Genomic DNA, 22210 nt, shown 5'->3' with positions numbered 1-22210 from the left:
GAAATCTTTCTCAAAACACCAAAAAGGAAGGAAGGAGAGGAGAGGAGAGGAGAGGAGAGGAGAGGAGAGGAGAGGAGAGGAGAGGAGAGAAGGAAGGAAGGAAGGAAGGAAGGAAGGAAGGAAGGAAGGAAGGAAGGAAGGAAGGAAGGAAGGAAAGAAAGAAAGAAAGAAAGAAAGAAAGAAAGAAAGAAAGAAAGAAAGAAAGAAAGAAAGAAAGAAAGAAAGAAAGAAAGAAAGAAAAAGAAAGAAAGAAGAAAGAGAGAGAAAGAAACCGAGCAGAGCATCAGCCTAGCGGTCTCACAGAAGAGACATCTGGTCACCTATCGCAGAGCAGTGATCTGTCTGGTCCCCACTCAGTGACTGAACACCTCCCATGAGCCCGGCACCATCCTAGAGGCGAGGCATGGATCCCTGCAGTCATAAGATCAGCAACATGTGCAGATCCCCATGTCAGATGTCAGTGCCTAGGAGGGGGCTAGCGGGGAGCAGGGGGCTGGCTGCTACTATAGGCAGGTAGTCAGAGGAGGCCTCCCTGAGGAGACTTTGGAATGGAATTCTGGAGGAAGAGAAAGTTGGAGACAGATAAACAAAAACAGAGTGAATTTGACTTGAAAATGTCTTCATTCTTCTCAATATAAAAAATTCTATCAAATAACTCCTTTTGGCCTCCACCAATTCTGCGGGAGAACGGCAGAGCTATGGATGCTGGACAGGCTCTGGTTGCCCCTCCCCCTCCTCCACACACTCCCCATTACCTACCTCTCCCACATCCATCCCAACTTCACCAGGGGAAAAAAAAAAACTTCCTACCAGCAGTTACTAAAAAAGTACTTTCTCCCCCACCCCCAGCCCACCCCTCCCTGAGGTGGGGGTGCGGGAATGATGTTGCAGTACCTCTCTGAACAGAAACACATCACCCACTGGGGAAGTCAGGTTTGGATGGGCAGATAGCCCTTGTTGTTTAAAAAAAAAAAAAAGTGAGACCAGGATGGTGGTGAGTGTGCAGGGTGCAGGGCTGCCTGTCTACCCCAGGAAGTGCAAAAATACACTGTGGTCCTTGTGCCAGGCCCCTCCCCCTCCTCCCAGCCCCATCCCCCTGCTGTGGCGGGCCTGCCCACAGGGGTCGAGGGGGTAGGGAAGCTGTGTTTTTCCCCTTCTGCCTGTACACAGCTGTTTTTGGCTTGGCCACAGAATTCTACCACACCAGAGTTCATGTGGTTATCCAGAGTGGGAAGAATTTCCCAGAATGCCTTGAGAAACCTGAGACACTGAATGGCTTTCAGGGCTTATTGATGTGGCTGGTGCAGGAAATAGCAGTACGTCAATAAATAGTTTTAGGCAGGAAACCGGGCTTAAATGGTAGCCTTAAAGTTTGGGGAAAGACACCAGGGGTTACTGGGAGGGAGCCTGCCCGTCAGATGAGAACCTAGAGCCAAACAGCAGACTTTGAAATAACTGCCCCCGGACTGAGGCCCCTTGCTGTTCTTGGATTCAGGAGGCTGAGGTTGGGGGCAGAGTCAAGAACCAAGGACAGGCCAGTTTCAGCTGGCAGAAAGGGGCTCTTTGTGTGGAGGGAAGCTGGCAACCTCTACCACGTGTCAGGAGGAGACACAGGCCAGGCTCCGGCCTCTAGGTGAGGCGTATTCACACCCCATCTGGTGGAAGTCAGCGCCAGCTGCCAGTCACCCCAAGACTTCCACTGTCCTACTTTAAAAGGAAAAAAGCAGGGGTGTGGGGAGCAAGGAAGGGAACCATTACAGTCAGTACCTGTTTTTCTGGTTATGAAAAGAAATTTAGAAAAGTCCATAAAATAAAAGAAAGAATAAAGTCCATCCACGTTTCCACTATTTGGAAGCAACCATATTAAACATTATGAACAGTTCTTTAAAAAACTGTATACGTGGATGAGATTGTATAGTGCACACAGTTGAGATTCACTGTTTTCATTTAGCATTATAAAAATATTTTTTTGTGCTTTTATAAATTTTTCACAAACAAGTTTTTTTTTTTCTTTTGGTTTTTTGTTTTGTTTTGTTTTTGGGGTTTTGTTTTGTTTGTTTTGTTTTTGGGGTTTTTAAGACAGGGTCTCTATAACCATGGCTGTCCTGGAACTGACTATATAGACTAGTTTGGCCTCAAACTCACAGGGATCATCCTTCCTCTGATTCTAAATGCTGGGATCAGAGGCGTGTGTCACCCTGTGGGCCAACAAGCAAGTTTCAGTGAATGCATGGTCATCTCTGACTTAACCATTGCCTTGTTGGGTGGTTAGACTCTTGAATTTTTATGTATATTAAGCTTGCTTCGAGATATCATTTACTTTTATTGTATTTATTTTGTGTGTGCATGCACATGTACATGTACTAGCTTGTATGTGAAGGTCAGAGGTCAGCTTGTAGGAGACAGTGCTCTTCCACCATGTGGACCCTAGGGATTGAATGCAGATAGTCACACTTGTAGGGAAGCCTCTTTACTCACTGAGCCCTCTCACTGGCCCATTAAGAATATTTTTCCTGTTCTCATTATTTTTTTATGATAGTAACCCAGAGGTATAATTGCCAGATGACTCTTAAGGCTTAATTAAGGTTTCTCGGGGAAAAATGTATACTGCCCATGGATAAGAATGCCTGTCTCTGGCTGGGTGGTGGTGGTGCCTCCCAGCACTCAGGAGGCAAAGGCAGGTGAATGTCGAGCTAGTTCCAGGACAGCCAGGCCTACACAGAGAAACCCTGTCTCAAAAAAACAAAAACAAAAACAACAAATGTCTGTCACTTGAATCCTCACCAGCACTGATGATTGCCATTGTTAAAGTTTTGCTGATATAAGCAGATGGGCGAACATGTATTTTCATTCATTTAATTTCAACTGGTATTAAATGTGTGCACTTTTGAGGGTTTCCTTGTGGCAGGATCTCACTGTGTACCCTAGGCTGATCTAAAACTTGCAGTGAATCCTCTTTGCCTCTGCCTTAGAATTGCAGGAATTATAGGCGTGAGCCACTATGTACAACCATTTCCATGTATTTATAGGCAATTTTTGTCTTGACCAGTAATTCACTCCTTGAATGTCCTCTGTATTGGTCCACGATGGGGCTTGGTGCTGCTATTACAGGTTTGAAGATCCTGCATATATATGTCAGTGGCTCTCAACCTTCCTAGGGATGCGACCGTTTAATACAGTTCCTCATTTTGCGGTGACCCCCAACCACGAAATTATTTTTGTTGCTCCTTCATAACTGTAATTCTGCTGCTGTGATGAATCGTGATGTAAATATCTGAGATGGGGGATATCTGACATGTGACCCCTAGGTTGATAACCACTGCTGGATAGTAAAGCAATTACCCTCTGACCTATTTCCTGAAGGCCTGTTGCCCCACCCCACCCCACCCCTGTAGCCTCTTAAGTGTTTGGGTGCAAACTCTGTTGCTTCGCCCTAAAGCCCAAAGTGTGATTTCACTCCATTTCACCTTCTTCAAGTTTTTCTTTTTCTTAATTGCCTCTTTATTGCACCTGGAGTTCCTCTTCGGGTCCAGGGTGCGTTGAGACTGTAGACTCTTTTCTGCCTGGTATTGGACAGCTGTGGCTGCAGTGTTACTCCAGTGGATACTGCATCCTCAGCCTCTGATGTGTGGCCCTCAGGAGATCAGATGATAAACCCTTGTGGATGCCAAACTTGTGTCTGGGCTATCTGATCTAGCTGTCCATGCTCCGCCAATCCCATGGCCTTTTAATTATTAAAGCTTTGGAATAAATTAAAAGTAATACAACCCTTTCCAATTTTGTTGTGTCCTGACTAGTGATTTTCCCTATTATTCTTTCGAATTACTTTTAGGGTCATTTCCCCCCCCCTCCCCGAGTCTACATCCAATGCCCTTGCCACACACACAAAAGTTCATGTTAAGATTTAATAAATTAGATTCTGATCATTAAAACATCTCACTGGTAAATTGTGTCATGAAAGCAAGCTGTTGACTTTTATATATTAATTTAATAGCTAAATACTCATTAATTAGTTACTAAACTCTGATTAATCTTTATTAGAGGGTTCTCTTGGGTTTTTCATACATATAATCTAATAATTTTCTCTGGCTGTTCCACCCATGGGCATCGCTGCTGTTTTTCAATCAGACCCCTTGATGTAATAGATTGCATTTATAGATTTCCTGACGCTGAATCGTTGCAGCCTTCCTGGGATGAAAGTCTACTTGGTTATAATGGATCTATTTGCTGGCATTTCATTTAGAGCCTCCCCATCCATTCACATTAGAGAGGTCAGCTGATGCGATCCTTATTTTTAACTTACTGGGAGATTTCAGTTGTAGATGATTGGCTGGCAAGCTCATTTTTTCCTGTGTTTTGGATCCATTTCCAAATGACAACAATTATCTCAATTTTTTTAATTAATAAGTTTGGATGAACTTACCTATTAAAGAGTCATGACGTTAGAGACCTCCCTATAAGGGTAATTCTTTCATAACTTCATTTTGTTTCATGTCTTTTCATCTCTTCTGGCTTTGATCTCTTTCTTTTTTAGTAAGGTTTAATGATATTTATTTTTCTGAAACATTATTCATTTCACTGTGTTTTACAACTTAACATGGTCATAATTTTTGTCATGCCTTACTTCTTTCATATTTGTTTTCATATTGAAATGTTTTCTAATTCCTCCTTCTTGCTTTTAGATGCAATTTCCTTTCTTATTTTCTAGTTAATTTCCAGTCTTATCTATATTGTGTTCTTTCCTATATTTCTTTAGCTGGTGATGGTTTTCTGATTTTTTGAGTTGAGTTTTTGGATAACTCTGCTAGAAATACAATGCAACCCACTCACATAATTTTAAATGTAATTATATGTTCTCTACTTAACCTAATATATCCAAAATGTTAGCATATACCCAACCTTTTTTTAAATTTTATGTGCATGTGCCTAAATGTAAGTATGTCCATGTGGGTGAAGGTGCCCGTGAAGCTGAGAGATGCACTGGCTGGTTTATATGTCCACCGGACACAAGCTAGAGTCATCAGAGAGGAAGGAGCCTCAGTTGAGGAAAGGCCTCCACGAGATCCAGCTGGAAGGCCTTTTCTCATTTACTGATCAGTGGGGAAGGGCCCAGCCCATGGTGGGTGGTGCCATTCTTCGATCGTTGGTCCTAGGCTCTATAAAAACGTGGACTGAGCAAGTCATGGAAGCAAGTCAGTAAGCAGCACTCCTCCATGGTCTCTGCATCAGCTCCTGTGTCCAGGATCTTGCCCTGTCTGGGTTCCTGTCCTGACTTCCTTCAGTGATGAACAGCAATGCGGAAGTGTAAACCTAATTAATCCTTCTCTCCAACTTGCTTTTTGGGCTATGGTGTTTCATCGAAGCAATAGAAACCCTAAGACAAATTGGTACCAGTGCAGTGGGGGTAATTGCTGTGACAGACCTGATCATGTTTTTGAGGGGACTGTGGAAGGACTTTGGAACTTGGGGCTAGAAGAGCCATTGAGTATTGAGACCTCAGTGGGATGTTCTGTGGGAGCTTGGAAGATAAGAATGTTGAGAGCAGTGCAGAAGATGGAGGCCTGGCTTGTGAAGTTTCAGAGGGAAGTTTAAAGACTATTGGGGTTATTATTTTGAATTAAGATCCTGTGGTTCTGGTTAGCTGGGGCTGAAGAATCAGCTGTGATTAACAAGACATCAGAACTACTAAAGAGAAACCTTTATGTGACTGAGACAATTGATGCTGGTCAGCTGGAGTTAGCAGTGATTAAGAAGAGACCAGATTCCTGGGGGCTGGAAAGATGGCTCAGAAGTTAAGAGCACTGGCTGCTCTTCCTAGAGGTCTTGAATTCAATTCCCAGCAACCACATGGTGGCTCACAATTATCTGTAATGAGATCAGATCCCCTTTTCTGGCCTGCAGGCATACATGCAGATAGAGCACTTAAATCTTTTTAAAAAGAGAGAAAAACAGAGACAGAGACAGAGAGACCAGCATCACTGAGGTGAAATCTTCTGGGAAGTGTTTCTTGAGAGCCCAGAGAAACACTGTGTTCCAGAGGCGGCCAAGGTTGTACCTCATATTGGCAGCCGGACTTGGTAATGTATAAGCGTCACCCAGGTGGTACTGGTTTTGAAGGCATGAAGGGGTCATGGAGAGCAGCTGAGGCTTGGCACTGTGAGAGTCCAGGAAAGGCCATTGGTGAAGGTGCAGTCTAGTTGCAGCAAGGGAACCCAGCATTTTGGAGATGTCAGTACCATGGGAAGACCACCAAGAACAGCAACAGATGTGGAACGGAGCCAGCTGGGGCCTAGACAAGCTGTGTGTGCTGTAGAGGGCAGAGCCAGAGAAGTGACCCAAGCCCCTTGGAGGAGCCCAGAACATTGTGAGTGGATCTCTCACATTAGATGGAATTGTTTTGCCTTGATTGTGCCCTGATTTTTCTTCTTGAAGTAAGAACATATTTTACTGGAGCCCACAGTTGAGAGACTTGAATTTTAAAAGAGATCAGTTACTAAGATTTTAATGTGCTAGAATTTGTAAAGACTGTGGGACTTTTAAAATTATTTGTGTTCTCAACGTGCGATCTTGGGGATGAAAAAGAAAGGAAGGTCATGGGTTAATATGACATGTTTGTGTGTCAAGTTCACAAGGGGTCAATTGTACTGATGGGTTTTGTGTGTCAACTTGCCACAAGCTAGAGTCATCAGAGAGGAAGGAGCCTCAGCTGAGGACCGTCAGTTGAAGTATTCTTCAAGGCATACTTTCACTTGTATTTCTCTGATAATCAAGCTGAGGAAGAGTAACGACATGAAATCCTTACGGTATAAATTAGGAAGTGATGTTGGCTTTCCAGTCTTTGGTTCCCGTCTCACAGTCTTAACCAGTCTTTCTTAATTTAATTTTGTATTATTAGCTAACTACTACTATAAAATTACCATTTAGGTTGCATTAAAAAATTAGAATTGAGCCAAAATGAATTTTAAAAATAAAAATTAAATATCTTCTCTTCCAAAAAGTATTCCTGGCTTTTGATTCACTCTTTAAAAACAACCTTTTACTGACTTATTTTGTCTTAACTTCATTAAGTCTGCCTGGTTTCAATTTCAGTTTCACCTTCCTGTCCTCCTCTACCTTGATTTCCCTCAGAACTGAGGCATATATTTTGTTGGCTGAAACACCCATTCAAGAAAGGTTTAATATTTTTTTTTTTTTTTTTTTTGGTTTTTGGTTTTTGAAGACAGGGTTTCTCTGTGTAGCTTTGCGCCTTTCCTGGGACTCACTTGGTAGTCCAGGCTGGCCTCGAACTCACAGAGATCTGCCTGCTTCTGCCTCCTGAGTGCTGGGATTAAAGGCGAAATTTTTTACTTTTAATAAAATGGTATAAATTGTACCGATTCAACCATCCTAACTGTGCCACTTGCCAATGTAAAATGTTAAGTACACCTTGTTGCGCAAGAACTCTCTACAACTTTTTCATCTTACAAAGCTGAAACTCCTGTGTCAGCCATTGACTCCCTGTGTCTCCCTCCCCAGCACTTGGCAATTTCTGCTCTTCTGCCCATTCCAGTCCCTCATCTGACTGTCCTAGGCCCTTGTCTGCATCTCAGACTCCTAGGCTTCATCCAGGCTCTGATGTTCAGTTGTGAATACTCTTACTTCTGAGCTCCCATAGTCACTTTTCTAGAATCTCCTGGTGGCAATTGACCGATCTCTCTTGTGCCAATAGCTCAGGGTGAATGCGCTTTACCCTAGCTGTTTGTATACTACCTGGCACCTAGCACAATAATATTAAGATGGATGGATGGATGGATGGATGAATGGATGATGGATGGGTGAATGCAGACTTTAGATTTTCCTGCTGGATGGACAAGATGGCTCAACACTTGAAAGCCTGATGACCTGAGTTTGATCCCCCCAAACCCATGTTTTGCAGAGAACTGACTCTGCACAGTTGTCCTCTGACCTCCACACTGTGGCACCCACACCCACATCAAGCACACACACACAAAAATAAATAAATAAATAAATAAATAAATAAATAAATAAATAAATAAATAAATAAATAAATAAATAACATTTCCCTGTTATCTGCCAGGGTAGTTGTGGGCAGGAGGCTGAAATGGGCCTCAGTGGTGGACTGCTGATCTGTGAGAACGAGCAGCATCCTCCATAACTCCCTGGGAGGAGGAGGAGGAGGATTTGAGAGTCAAAGGAGATGATTTCAACAACTGAACTGGGAGGTAATGAATCTGAGAAAGGTGTCATTGCCTACCCCTTCCAGCATACATACACCTCGACCACCACCATACCTTCCCAGTCTGTAGTCTTGGGATCTTCCAGGCAAGGCTGAGGGACATCTGGGAAGGAGGAAGGTAACCAAGGCTGAGCAACTCTCAGAGGAAGAAAAGCCAAGCCCCAGCCCAGGGTAACCGGAAGTGTGATGCCATGGATACAAGGCAGGGTCGTTTCTGTCCTCATTTGAACACAGGACCAGCTCTTGGACCATAGGTGCTGTGGTCCAGCTGGTGTTGCCTGGACCCCTCCCAGCCCCGGTGAGGCTGACGTGGTCTCTTGTGCCTCTGCAGAAGGACTTCACTGTGCGCGAGGAGCTTCAGCGACAGGATGTGGAGCGCTGGCTGGGCTTCATCACCTTCCTGTGCGAGGTGTTCGGCACCATGCGGAGCAGCACTGGCGAGCCCTTCCGAGTGCTGGTGTGCCCCATCTACACGTGCCTCAGGGAGGTAAGAGCAAAGGCCCGGGCCTCCTTCCTGCCCTGCCCACCTGCCACTACTCCTGGGAGCTCAACCCAGGTACACCTGAGAAAAAACACAAGAAAGCAATGAAGTTGAATGACATCTAAAAGAAAAAGTGTCCTTTGTAAAGGAGAGAGAATTCCCCCATGCTTCCACTTCATGCATAAAGAGATAAGTTTCAACTAAGACTTCAGTAATTCCTAATCTAGAATTTAGTAGAAGAGGGTTAGGGTGGCGTGTCAATGAATGGGTCTTTGGACTGAGTTGGTTTATCGCTGATTTTTGTTGTTGTTGTTGTTGTTGTTGTTGTTTTGCTTTTTGTTTTTCGAGACAGGGTTTCTCTGTGCAACATTCCTGGCTGTCCCGGTGCTCTCTTTGTAGACCAGGCTGGCCTTGAACTCACAGAGATCCTCCTGCCTCTGTCTCCCAAGTGCTGAGATTAAAGGCGTGTGCCACCACTGCCAGGCCTGATTTTTTTTTTTTAATGTTTTGCTTCTAGAGTTGGTCTTAAAATAGTAAATAGGGGCTGGTGCAATGGGTCAAGGAATAGCAGCACCTACTGCTCGTTCAGAAGACGCAGGTTCGATTCCAAGCACCCATGTGGGGCACTTCATAACTGCTTGTAACTCTAATTCCAGGGAATCAACACCCTCTTCTGGCCCCTGTGGCCATTGCCCACATGTGATACACATAAACTCATATATACATATAAAAATAAAATCTTTAAAATAATAAGAGAAGTTGAGAGACTTTGGAGAAGGAAGCTTGGGGGGTGCTTGCTCTTCCAGATAAGAAAAGCTCACTTTATAAGGTCACGGTAGGCCAGGCAGTGGCGGTGCACGCCTTTAATCCCAGCACTAGGGAGGCAGAGCCAGGTGGATCTTTGTGAGTTCGAGGCCAGCCTGGTCTACAGAGCGAGATCCAGGAAAGGCGCAAAGCTATACAGAGAAACCCTGTCTCGAAAAACCAAAAAAAATAAGGTCACAGTGGCCGTTTGGGGGATAGAAGACAGAAATGGACAGCGGGAGGCCAGCTGGAAGCTCAATGGTGAGGAAACAATCCACTTGCCACTAGGAGGGAGCAAGCTGAGGGCGGGGCTCTGGCATCCTTAAGATTAGCCATTCAGATTGGCTGATAGGAGCTGGAAGGGAGGAGGATGGGACGGAACCCCCCTTTACCAGCCCCATGACTACGTTCGCTGGGGTATGAGTTTCAGGAAGAGAATCGTCATGGGAATGAGAGCCAGGAAAATGGGTCACTTGTTGAGTCTCCTTAAAGGCTGTCGTGAGGACGGTGGGCAGAAGGAGCCAAAGCTCCCCAAGAGGTCACATGGGAAGTAAGGAAATTGTTTCCGTCGGGCATCGATGTGCATCTGGTGCTCGAGGCTGGAAACGGGTGGTATCACCCAGGAAGAGGGGGCAAATGGGGGTGGGAGGTATATAGGAGGTAGAAGAAGAGTGGCCGGGAGGGAGGGGGGCAATGTCTCCAGAAAGTTCCAGAAGAGTAAATGAAAAGCATCCTGGCATCCTCCAATAGGAGCTGGTACCAGCCCCCAGCATCCTCCAATAGGAACTAGTACCAGCCCTAACTCCGCCCATCCCTGTCCTCTCCTGCCCTGGCACCAGGACACAGGGAAGGACAGTGTCTGGAGAACCAAAGGACCTGGACTGAGAAGTGGCAAGAAAGGGGGCAGGGGCGAGGGGGGAGTCGTGAGCCTCTGGCAGAGAGGACGGCGGTATAGGGCAGGTTCTTCCGAGCATCTCCTGGGGAAAGCTACAGAGAAAATGGACGGAAAGGAAAAGAGCAGAGCCAAGAGGCATGCTTGTGTTTTTGAATGAACTATAATTAGCAAATTGAGCAAAAGGAGGGGTGTGCTTGTGTTCGGGGAGCACTCCTTTAGGGGACGACGATGTGCCCATCCCAGCCTAAAGCAGAGCACACATCGCCCTTGGGTCACCTTTAAACCCGCAGCATTGAGCCACCCCATGTTGGCAGTCTCTGTTTCTTTATGACGATGCTTCACTTTAGAGACGCCTCACTCGTTCAATCCGTGGCCTCCCCCGACTTGATCTTACTCTTCAGGGTCTCGGTTCAATGTGCAGTGCCAAGAGAAGCCGCAGCCTGGGCCTTTGTGTCCCTTGCAGAAAGTGGAAGGAAGGCAGCCTTCTCAGAGGATGGGGTCTGGGAGCGCCCATTCCGATCTTGTCCACATGGCCGTGTGCCCCCCTGAGCCGTCTCAAGATAAGGAGTGGTGCTGTTCTAGGGCAGTGACCTGAATTGCCCAATTCTTTCTGCGTGACCTGGGCCCCTCCCCCTGCTGTTACCGTCACCTGCTCCCCCAGCAGGAAACAGGCCTGTAGGGAGTGCTGGCCCTGGCTGCTGGGAGATTTTTCACACCACCTAAGGTGCTGCAAACTTTGTGGTGTGAGATCCGGAAGGTGCCAGGAGGTCTGTGCAGACAAGGAGCAGCGACCTTCCTAATGCACACTTGTTTGATGAGTCAAGTACTTTGGGGGGTGGGGACACATTTCGACAAACACAGAATCACATTGTGCTCACAGTAATCTTGAATAGTAAACCATCTATGCCTTTCGGGATTTGTAAAAGAAGAAATCAGATACTCCCCCACCCACCCACCCACCCACTCCCCAGGACTGGGATCAAGCTACCCCACCGCTCTCATTCCCATTCGCCTGTTTTTTTGAGCCTGTGCCCTCCTGGGGAAGAGATATCCTGCTCTGGGCTCTCCTTGACTGCAAAAAGGCTTTCACCGTACTTTTCGTTAGTTACTCTTGCATGGCTGTGATAGACAGAATGCCTGACAGGAAATAATTAAGGGAGGAAAGATTTGGCTTCATGGTGTCAAGAGTCATGTCCATGATTAGGTGGGCTCATACACCTGAGCAGAACGATGGCGGCTGGTGCGTCTGGTGGAGAACAGGAAGCAGAGAGTGAGACCAGAAGCGGTGGAGGATAACGCACCACCAGAGGACATACTCCCCTTCACCCCAGCCCCTACCCCCAGTATCAAACTTCTTCCAGCCCTGCCCGTCAGAGCGTCCAGGCTTTCCCCTAAATAGCACCAGCAGCCCAGGGCTAAGCTTTCAAAACAGGAGCCTAGGGGGACATTTCAGATTGAAACCAGAAGGCACTGTTTTTCTAACGGGTTAGAGAGAAGAGCACTGAATGCAGAGAGGGTTGTGTATGCTAGGGCAGCTAGGATGGAACATAGGTGTGCCTGGAAGACCCACTGGGCACCGGGACTCCAAGAGAGCTGTGTCCTTCAGGCTTGGGACCGGAGCATATGCCAGATCTTAAAGGGAGTATGAGCAGAATCCCTGCTCGGAAACATCCAGCCAATCTCTGCCAAGGGTTGGCCTGGAGATCCTGAACTCTCCATCCAAGGATCTTTCCAAAAAAGTACCCTCAGATGCGGCCTCAAGAAAAAAAATGAAGCCTTGAAAAGGTGAATTCTGAAGATTCAGCTGCCCCCTAACCTGCCTTATCACACATACCCATACCCAAGCTTGAGCAGCAGCCCCAGAGCAAGTGCGGCCAGGTGGAGGGAGTTTCTAAAGCCAAATTTGCTATTGCGACCTATCCCGTGCTGGGAAGGCATAGGCTTTCCTTTGGGGCCATGCAGGTGGCTGTAGCACCTGTCCTTCCTATCCAAATGTTTAAGTCTAACTTAACTGAGAGAAATCATTTAAAAGGAGGAAAAATTGATTTTTGGTCCATGGTTTTAGAAGGTTCCAGCCATGGTCATCTGGCTCCATTGTTTGAAGGTCTGTGGTGAGCCAGAAACATGGAGGAAGAGCATGGGCAAGGAGACCTGCTCACCTTGTGGCAGCGGGAAGCAGAAAGAGAGAGGAAGTAAGGGGGTGGGGCCAAAGACGGAGACGTTCTTATATATGTCTTCATGTGTGTCTCCCTGCCTTCTCTTCACGCCCTGTATTTGCTTAGCATGATCTTTTTGACTTATTTTTCTTGGGCTTCCCTGGGGAGACGGCTCTGTGGATAAAGCACTTGTCCTGCAAATGTGGGGACTGGAGTTTGGATTTCTCGTGCCCATTTCAAAGCAGATGTGGCACAACTGTAGTCCCAGTGCTGGGGAGACAGAGCTGGGCTCATCCCTGGGGCCAGCGGGTTAGCAAGAGATCCTGCCTCAGTTAATAAAGTGGAAGGTGATCAAGAGAGACCCTAACATCAACCTCTGACCTCCAAATACAGACTCACATGCATGGGAGCACACCCACATACAGGCATGTACAACACACAGATGTATACACACAGAGAGAAAGAAGTCATCAATGTTGTCGTGCTAACGCTTGGCTGGAGATCTACCGCCTTAACAGATTAAGGATAAATATCGTGGTGTTGTCTATACATACAACACTGTGTAGTGGATCCCTAGAGCTCATTTATCTGTGTAACTGCTGGTTTTTTACTCACTGATAATGAATCACTGCCCACTTCACAATCCCTCCAGCCTTTGGAAATCATTGCCCTGTTCTCTGACTCAATGACTCTATTTTAGATTCCCGAGGAATTAGCGTGGTTTCTGCTGCTGTCATACCAGATGCTGACTGTTCTATCTTAAAAAGGAAGATTTATTTAGCTTACAGTTTTTGGAGGCTACAAGTCCAAACACCATAGTTCCAGCTCTGCCCACTGTGTCACATCATGGCAGATGGCATCATGGCAAAAGTTCGAAGAGTGAGATAGAAAGCCAGGGAGAGATGCAGACGTCAGTCCTGCCCTCTGACTGACTGTAACAACTGGAGAGCTCGCTCCACAGCATTCCCTGCTTTGGGGAGTGGTGACCACCCCCAGTGATCTGACTTCTTCTCCTGATACCCACCCTTCTGAGAGGTTCTCTATGCCAACTCCCAACACTGCCACGCTGAGGACCAAGCTTCCAACACATAAACTCTTAGAGGCAAACCACCTCCAAACCACAGCACCTCATCCAAGTGGAACCGTTCGGTGATTATCCTCCTTGGCCGGATTGCTTCACTTAGCATGACGTCCCTCAGGCTCATCCACATGGCTAGTATTGTGGGGTTTGCCTCTTTTAAACACTGGATGAATGTTCTCTTCTGCATACACACCACGTTTCCCTCACCCACACACGCACTGATGGCCATTCCGGTTGTTTTTCACATTGGTTCTTGTGACCAGTACTGCAGTGAAAATGGGGGTGGGTGCAGAAAGGTGTAGAGGTCATGATTTCGGCTCATCTGCATAAATCCCAGAAATGATTCTGCTTTACGATTGGCTGAGGATCCTGGGTACAGTTTCCCACGGCCTTGTCTTCCATCCCCGTCATCACTGGTCCCAGTTGGGGTTCCCAGTTGGCTGCAGCCTCCCCAGCTCCTGCTGGGTCATTTTGTGATAATCACCACCTGAGTATCAGATGGTAGTTCATTGTGGTTTGAACTGGCATTTCCCTAAGGACTAATGATGTTGAGCATCTCCTCGTACATCTCCTCATGCATGGCTTCTTAGATGAAACGTCTAATCAAACCCTTAGCCTACTTTCTGGCCATGTCCCTAGGTTTTCTGCCATTGAGTCCTAGGAATGCCTTAGGTCAGAAGTTCTCAACCTGAGGGTCAAACGACCCTCTCACGGGGGTCACCTAAGACCATCGGAAAACACTCATATTTACATTACAGTTCATAACAGTAGCAAAATTACAGTTATGAAGTAGCAATGAAATAATTTTATGGTTGGGGGTTGCCACAGCACGAGGAACTGTATTAAAGGGTCACGGCATTAGGAAGATTGAGAAACACTGCCTAAGCTGTTTTGGGCATCACCACCTTATTTGATGTATGGTTTATGATATTGCCTCCCGTACCATGGGTTGTCTTGCACTCTGTGGATCATTTCCTTTCCTGTGCGGCAGCTTTTTGGTTTTACGTGGGTCTGCTTGGCTATTTCTGCTTTCCTTGCCTCTACCTTATGGGGTCATATTCCAAACTCACTGCCCAGGGTCAAGCATTTTTTTTTACTGTGTTTTCTAATAGTTTTATAGTTTCAAAGTCTTGTGTGTAAGTGTTTAATGTATGCTGTTATTCATGTATAGTGAGGTAGGGTCCAGTCTCATTCTCCTGCATGTGGGTTTTCCCAGCACCACTTATTGAAGAGACTATCTTTCCCCTTTGTTGAGGATCAGTTGGTATGTAGCTTTATTCCCAGCCTCCCTATTTTGTTCCATAAAAGTCTAGAAGTCTGTTTTTATACCAGTACCATGCTGTTTGGGCTACTATGGCTTTGTAATATATTCTGAAGTCAGGGACTGTGATGCCTTCAATTTTATCCTCTGCTTAAGATTGCCTTGGTTATTTGAGTCGTTTTGTGGTTCCAGTTGAATTTCAGAATTTTGTATCATTTCTGCAAAATTGGGTGATTGTGATTCTTAAATGGATTGCATTGAACCTTTGTAGCGGCTTTGGTTGGTGTAGACATTTTCACAATACTGAACCTTCCAAGATCAGAAACAATACAAGGATGCACACTGTCTACTCATATTAAACATGGTCCTAGAAGTTACCAGGAGAAATCGATAGGAGAAAGAAAGGAAGGAAGGAAGGAAGGAAGGAAGGAAGGAAGGAAGGAAGGAAGGAAGGAAGGAAGGAAGGAAGGAAGGAAGGAAGAAAGAAAGAAAGAAAGAAAGAAAGAAAGAAAGAAAAAAGAAAGAAAGAAAGAAAGAAAGAAAGAAAGGGCATCTGAGTCCAAAAGGAAGAAGCAAAACTGTCTGGATTTACAGATAACATGATCTTACATATAATAAAACATTCAGTGAGGCATGGTGGCTCTAGCTAGTGATGTTAGTACTGGCTAGGCCAAATCAGTGGGGTCATGAGTTGGGACAGCCCAAACTGTGCAGCAAGACTGAATCAAAAAGTTCTAAAGATAGCCTTCAAAAAACTGTTACAAGGCAGGTATGGGGGCACATGCCATTAGTCCCAGAATTCAAGAGACAGAGGCAGGTGGCTCTCTGTGAGTTTGAAGCCAGCCTGATCAACATAGCAAATTCCAGGCCAGCCAAAGCTGTATGGCTAGACCTTGTCTCAAGATAAATAAATTAATGAAATAAACAAATTCAATAAAGACACAAGATCAAATAGGAAAAGCACTTGCATTTCTACATACTAATAATGAACTCTCCAGGAAGGAAACTAGGAAAACGGTCCCATTTACAATCACATTAAAAAGAACCAAATGCTTTGAATAAGCTTAACTAACGAAGTGAAGGACTTAGATCCTGAGAACTATAAAACATCGTGAAAAGATCCCAGAAGACACACATTGCAAGGTACCCTGTGAGCTCTCTCGGCACTCCCAGAATACCACCATCTCTCCAGGTCCTCAGCCAAACTGAGGGCTCCACACGCAGGAAGTTCCGGTGACGGACCGAGCTGGAGCATGGGCATTCCCATGGCAGCTGGCTTCGCTGGGCCATCCTGGCAGACTCTGGGTCTGGCTGGCCCTGCACCCTCCACTTATAACCCTTCAGGGCTCACCATTTGCCTCTCCAGTCCACCATCACCTCCTAGCCCCAGGGGCATCTTTTCTAATCCCTTGCACGACTGTTAAATGCTTCTCTCTGGGCCCATTACTTGAAGAGCTTTGTTGGAAATTCCTGTGGCGGGGGAATTTTTCAGCCAAGCTTTGTGCCTGCCTCTCTCCACTTCCTTTCATCCTTTCTTCCTCCCTCCCACCCCCGAACATCCTACCTTCCCTCCCCAGTCCACTGCTCTCCCAGCCCATCTCTACTGGTAACTCACCTCCTGCCCTCTTCAGAACCCTACAACCATAGACATAGGTCAGGAGTAGAGCAGAGGAGGAGTGGGATTGGGGGGCAGTGTTTTCTGCCAGGAATCTTTCATACCTCTGTACTACCTTCCAGCTCCTACCAGTCTCCCCCTCCACCTGCCCCTCTTTGCTTTTCCTGTGGAAAGTAGCTTTGAAGGGTCTGCCTGTGAAGAGAGCCCCCCCCCACCCCACCCCCAGACCCAGCAAGCAGCAAGCTCGGCTGCTAGAGGAGGCAGACAGGCACACCGGGAGAACCTAGGCCAGCATGTCAGGCTTGTCGGGAAATGAAAAAATGAAACTACGCCGTGCAACAATGAGCGAGAGACTTTTTGAACCTTGTGCGTGAGCGTGCATTCAATGGCTCACATTGTTTTGGCTCCAGGGAAATCTGACCTCGGAAAAGGCTGAGATGAAGTGGGTGTGGGTAGAAGGACTAGGCTACGCAGGATATTCTTCATGGGCACCTTGCCAGGACCGTTCCTGAGTTCCCCAAAGCAGGGGATGGGACTGCTTGGCAGCCTAGCTGGGGCCAGAAGAAGCCCAAGGTAGGCTGTGCTCTGGGCTCCCCTCAGGGAGGGGAGATTTATTGGCTGGAGCCATGGGAAATGATCTTCACCCTGCGCCTCTGGAAGTTTTGCAAAATTGCTAATTCCCAAATCGGCCCTTGCCCCTCTCCCTCACCCCGTAAACCAAACTTCCTGGGGATGGGGTTGGGCTGCGGGGATGGAGGCTTTCCAAGTTGATTCTGGTCTGTAGCCATGGTCAAGTCAGAGGCGCCTTCACATCCCAGGTGCATTTAGCGAGCAACTACTGACCAGCCAAAAGCATTGTGGGAGCGCCTGGCCTTAGTTGCTGAGACCCAAGTTCAAATCTCAGCAGCTGAAGTTCCTGGCTGTGGAGTTGTAGTTTATCAGCTTCCAGACCCTCAAGATTCTTTCAGGTCGCATGAGAATGTTCTGGGTTGGCTTGAAGACTTCAAGTAAGCCAGACATTCATGAAAAGCAAGTGGCATGTGGAAACTGTACTGTGACCTGTCATAATGTGTTGCTATGGTGCAGATTGTGTCTCAGGCATGATTCAAGAGAAGTAGCTTACCTCAAGAGGCCGCTAAGGGAGACCATGTTCCTAACTGGGCGTCCAAGGCCCCTGGAGTCACATGTGATACCCCTGCCAGACATACTGTCCCATTGTATTTTCGTGGGCAAATTTGCATTCTTTCTAGCTCTTGCTAACGCCCTACCTCCATGGTGAAGGACTCCATGATGAATTTGACCTCAAATTCATGATCCCCTGCCTCCATCTCCAGGGTGCTGGGATTAGAGGCATGTGCCACCAAGCTTGGCAGTTTGCAGTTCTTATAGCATACTGGAGAGCTGCCCAAAGCTGTCGGCATTCACTCTCTGGACTTGTCCACTGGCATGTTGTAGTAATGGCTAGCAACCTCTTCCCAGTGACTTCAAAGCATTTCTTTCTTCCATTGCTATCTAGAGGCTAAGTCTTACCTGTCACAGACTTGTGGGAGTCAATGCTCTTTCTTGATTTTTGTTGTTGTTTGTTTGTTTATGGCGGGGTCTCATGTAGCCCAGGCTGGCCTCTAACTCACTATGTAGTTAAGAATGACCTTATACCCTTGATCCTCCTGCTCCCACTGCTCAAGCACTGGGATGGCGGGTGTGTACCACCACCACTCCATGCCGTCTTCATGCACGAAGCGGTGATTTAGTCTGACTGCAAAGTCTTCCTGTTAGCCCTAGGAAGAAGCACTGTTGTGATCCCCACCCCCTTTCAATGTGGCCGCCACATCTGCAGAAATTACATAGCCCGGAACCCCCGTGGTGGGTTGCGAACTGGGTGAGGACAGAGAAGAGAGGGTAGCCGTGGAGCCGGGAACCGCTGGGGACAAAGGAGCCGCCCACCAGCGCCCTCTGGTTTATGCAAGATGACGTCCAAGAATTTCTAAAAGCTGTAAGTCTCGTAGCAACACCAGAAAGGAGGCGTTGTGTATTCGTTCAACTACCAACAAGAAAAATGCTACTTCCTTGTTGGACTAAAATGCACTGAGACAACAAAGTCCCCTAAACTTGGAGCCAGAGGACCAACTTGAACACTGTGGGAAACGGTGTTACAAATGGTGGGGTGGGGGGCAGCTAGGGAAGGGAATGGTGGAGCCCTGGGGCCATCTTAACAGAGAGAGAGTGGGTCCTAGGACCTCGCTGTCATGAAAAGTATTTGTACTGTCACAGTTGAACAGGGCATGGAAGGAGGAAATAGAGCCTGGAGAACCAGGAGGCTTTCTCCTTGAACTGTCTCTTTCACCCCTAATCTGAGGTTCAGAATCCCAGCGGAATGTTCCTCTGAGCATGCAGGCCAGGTACCCAAGCCCTGAGTCCTTGATTTAGCATCAGAATCCCAGCAGGCTCCCAGACTTTCCCTGTGAGTACCTGGGCTTAACCCTTCCTGGAACCCTGCTGAAGTAACCCCCACATGTTTAGTCCCCTCCCCACCCGCCGTTCCCCTCTTCTGCTTGGCACACATAGATAACCAAGTCACTCATGGTATGACATTGACCTGTGCAGAACATCCCCCACCCCCACCCCACCAAACTAACATGCATCCACATCCACACACAGAGGCAGTGCCTTTGAGGTGGCCTCAAAACGAAACAGGAGTCTCCTCCCCAGCCCACCAGCCTTTCCAGCCTCTCCCCACCCCACCCCCACCCCATAACTGTTCTAGACTTCCTTAGCCAGCCGGAGCACGCTGAAATGTGAAATTTAAAGCCAGCGTTCCCCCTTAGCAACCATGGTAACACGGGAGCCGATAGAGAGCCTGCCTGCAGTTAGAGGAATACCAGCTTCTACCAGACACTGGTTCCCAGAGGGAGGGCAACCAGTCCCACTCCGGGACCATTTTTACGTAGCCTTCGCACTTCAGAGATGGCCAGCACACTCCAAGTGCAGCGTGGCTGCAAGAGGCTGTCACAGGAGGCTTCTGGAAAGTGGCGTGAGGCAGCTGTGGGCACGTTCTCTGAAACAGAATGCCTGTGGCTCCGTGGAGAATGAACAAACCCAATGACGGGTATCTCGGTGGGGGAATTTTCCTAATTGCACCAACTCTTGGGCATTTTTAAGCCCAGTTGAGTGGCAGAGCCCTTGGGACCCTTGCCCTTCCAGGTCCTTTCTAGAGAGTTCTCAGCTCCGTATCACCTAGCTGGAAGATGACTTGGTCTTTCTTCCCTTTGTGAAAAACAGTAAAGGCTCCCATGGGGAAGAGAGACCTGGAGTGGTTAAAACTTTTCCACTCACAATCAGGAGAAGCCCTGCCTCTCATACCCAGTTCTAGGCGCGCTGCAAGTCTCCATTACTGGCCTCAGTGTTCTCTTCTCTGTAGGAGGTATTGGCCTTGAGATGAAGCAGGGACCGGGTATCAGGACCAGGTATCGGCTCACCCAGCCTCTAGCCCAAGCTCCACCCGCCCCGCCCCCCATCTCCGTGACATCCTCCCCAGCCCTCCCTCTCCTGCTCCTCCCAGCCTTTTGTCTCCCGGGGCCATGCCTTGTAATTTGAAAAATATTCTAACTTGGTAATTAATGTCTGAACTTCAAGAGCACCCCCATCCCGCTTCTGCAGAGCCAGCTGAAAGCGGGCCAAGATGAGGACGTACGTAGATGTGGAGAAGCTAAAAAGAGGTGTGGATGTTTCTGGATGGTCCCTTAGCTTAGCTGGACTGTAAGGGTGGGAATGTAGCTTGCTAGAATGTGGGTACAAGACACAGGCATTCAGAGATACATGTACTTGACACATGGTCTTGAATCTGTCTCAACTTGTAAGTTTTGGGGTATAGTTTAAACCACACATGGAACACACACACACACACACACACACACACACACACACACACACACATACACACACACACCCACACACCTTGGCCATTTTCCAGTAGGCTAATGGCAGAGTCTCCTCAGCTCAACAGATTTGGGACCACTAGGGTGTCAGGCAGAGGAACTTTCTAAGGGCAGTTCACAGAGAAATTATCTGAGGGAGAGAGACAGAGGAATAAGAAGGGGGAGGGGAGGGAGGGGGAGAGAGAGAACAAGCAAACAAAGTTTAAAAAATAATAAGGGGGACCGAAAGGAGGGGGAAGTTGTCATGAGTGTATTATGTTAGAAACCTATATGGATATGTTTGTGACTTTCCAAATTATTAAATTATTTATTAAATTGAATAAAATATACTGATTAGCTACACTATTGGCTACAATTTGCCACGTAGTTCTGGTTTCACTTAATTAGCCATTAGCAATGTTAGGTTTTTACTTTTTTTTAAATTTTTATAGATTTACTTATTATACGTCATGTTTATGAATGTTTTGACTGCATGCATGTATGTGTACACCATGCATGCCTGTTGGATTTCCTGGAACTGGGGTTATAGACGGTTGTGAGCTACCATGTGGGTGCTGGGAACCAAACCCAGGCCCTCTGCAAAAAACAACAAGTGCCCTTCTTCACCGCCGAGAAAGATGGCGGTTCAGCCAAGAACGGTCAAAACCTGAGTTCAGAGGACTTGGGGCTCAGAGCTGTTCAGCCTCAGAGATATCAGATGTGGGTCCCAGTGACAGGCCTCGTCCAAGCCCAGTTTAAAATAGGCTGAGTGATGGGGTCAGAAGAACCTGCACTCAAGCTAGACCCCGGGGCAGGAGCCCTTAGCTGTGGTAATTCTCCTGAAGGAGGCTTGTAGTGGGCGACACTGTAGTAACTCGTCAGTGTCCTGGGCACATTGCCGGCTTCAGTTCCCCTTCTGTATCTCAGGTGAGGGGGTGGTCCTCAGGGTCATTGACAAGCTGCTGTGCTTGGTGTTTCCAGTGTCGATTTAATACAGTTCTGTGACATTATTGATGGGCACAAACTGACCCTTGTTAGTTTGTACTTCTTGGTCTTTGGCAAGTGGTAGTTATTTATTTGTGTCAACAGGATGTGGGGTCATTCTTTCTTGGCACCTGTCGCCAAAATGGAGTAACTCAAGTCAGGGTTGTTGCTTTATAAGATGGAGTCAGTGTAGGCTGGGCACAGCCCGAAGGAACGCTGCTGTTTCTTAGAACACAGTGACCTGGAGTGGGCCCAGCCGGTCCTCAGAGGCAGGGAAGCTGGCCCTTATGCTAAGCCTGAAGCACAGAGGACAGTAGGCGACCTGTGATGCTCCAGGCTTACACTAGCTCTGCAGACTCACGGTTCACAGTCAACCTGAGCTGATGCCACTCCACTGTGTCATCCCCACCATGGGACAGAAACTGCATTGGGAACACGTGTGCTCCTAGGAGAGAGACCCAGGAACCATTCCTCCTCCTCTCCATCGACTTAGACCCAGCTAGAATCCAGGTCCTTTTGGTTAGGTCTGGGTCAGTGAGGCACAAGGCTGTGACTTCTAGGCCCGTGCCAAGCCCTAGAAGAGGGAGCCTCAAGGAGCAGCCTGTTCTTGGCAAGAGGGGCGCATACAAAGAGGGTGGGCTTGAAGTTGACTCACTCTAGCAGCTTGCCTTCGCTGGCCTTCAGGGTCCTTGTCAGGCACAGAATTAAATGCATGTAACGTAGTAGGTTTGCTAGTTACAAACAGGCTCTCTCTCTCTCTCTCTCTCTCTCTCTCTCTCTCTC

General features: G+C 47.3%; 1 protein-coding gene across 4 annotated transcripts in view; it reads left to right on the top strand.

The window, feature by feature from the left end:
* Positions 1 to 22210, top strand: part of Ctif (cap binding complex dependent translation initiation factor) — a 264453-nt gene that overhangs the window by 217627 nt on the left and 24616 nt on the right. For all 4 annotated transcript variants that reach the window (XM_037197207.1, XM_028871951.2, XM_028871952.2 and 1 more), the window contains one exon: positions 8568 to 8723. In XM_037197207.1, coding sequence (XP_037053102.1) covers positions 8568 to 8723 — 156 coding nt within the window. The remainder of the gene's footprint in view (positions 1 to 8567; positions 8724 to 22210) is intronic.

Source organism: Peromyscus leucopus, chromosome 19 (assembly GCF_004664715.2).
Source record: "Peromyscus leucopus breed LL Stock chromosome 19, UCI_PerLeu_2.1, whole genome shotgun sequence".
NCBI classification, from domain to species: domain Eukaryota; kingdom Metazoa; phylum Chordata; class Mammalia; order Rodentia; family Cricetidae; genus Peromyscus; species Peromyscus leucopus.
Note: the sequence above shows the minus strand (reverse complement) of the source record. Positions and strands in the feature narration are given on the sequence as shown.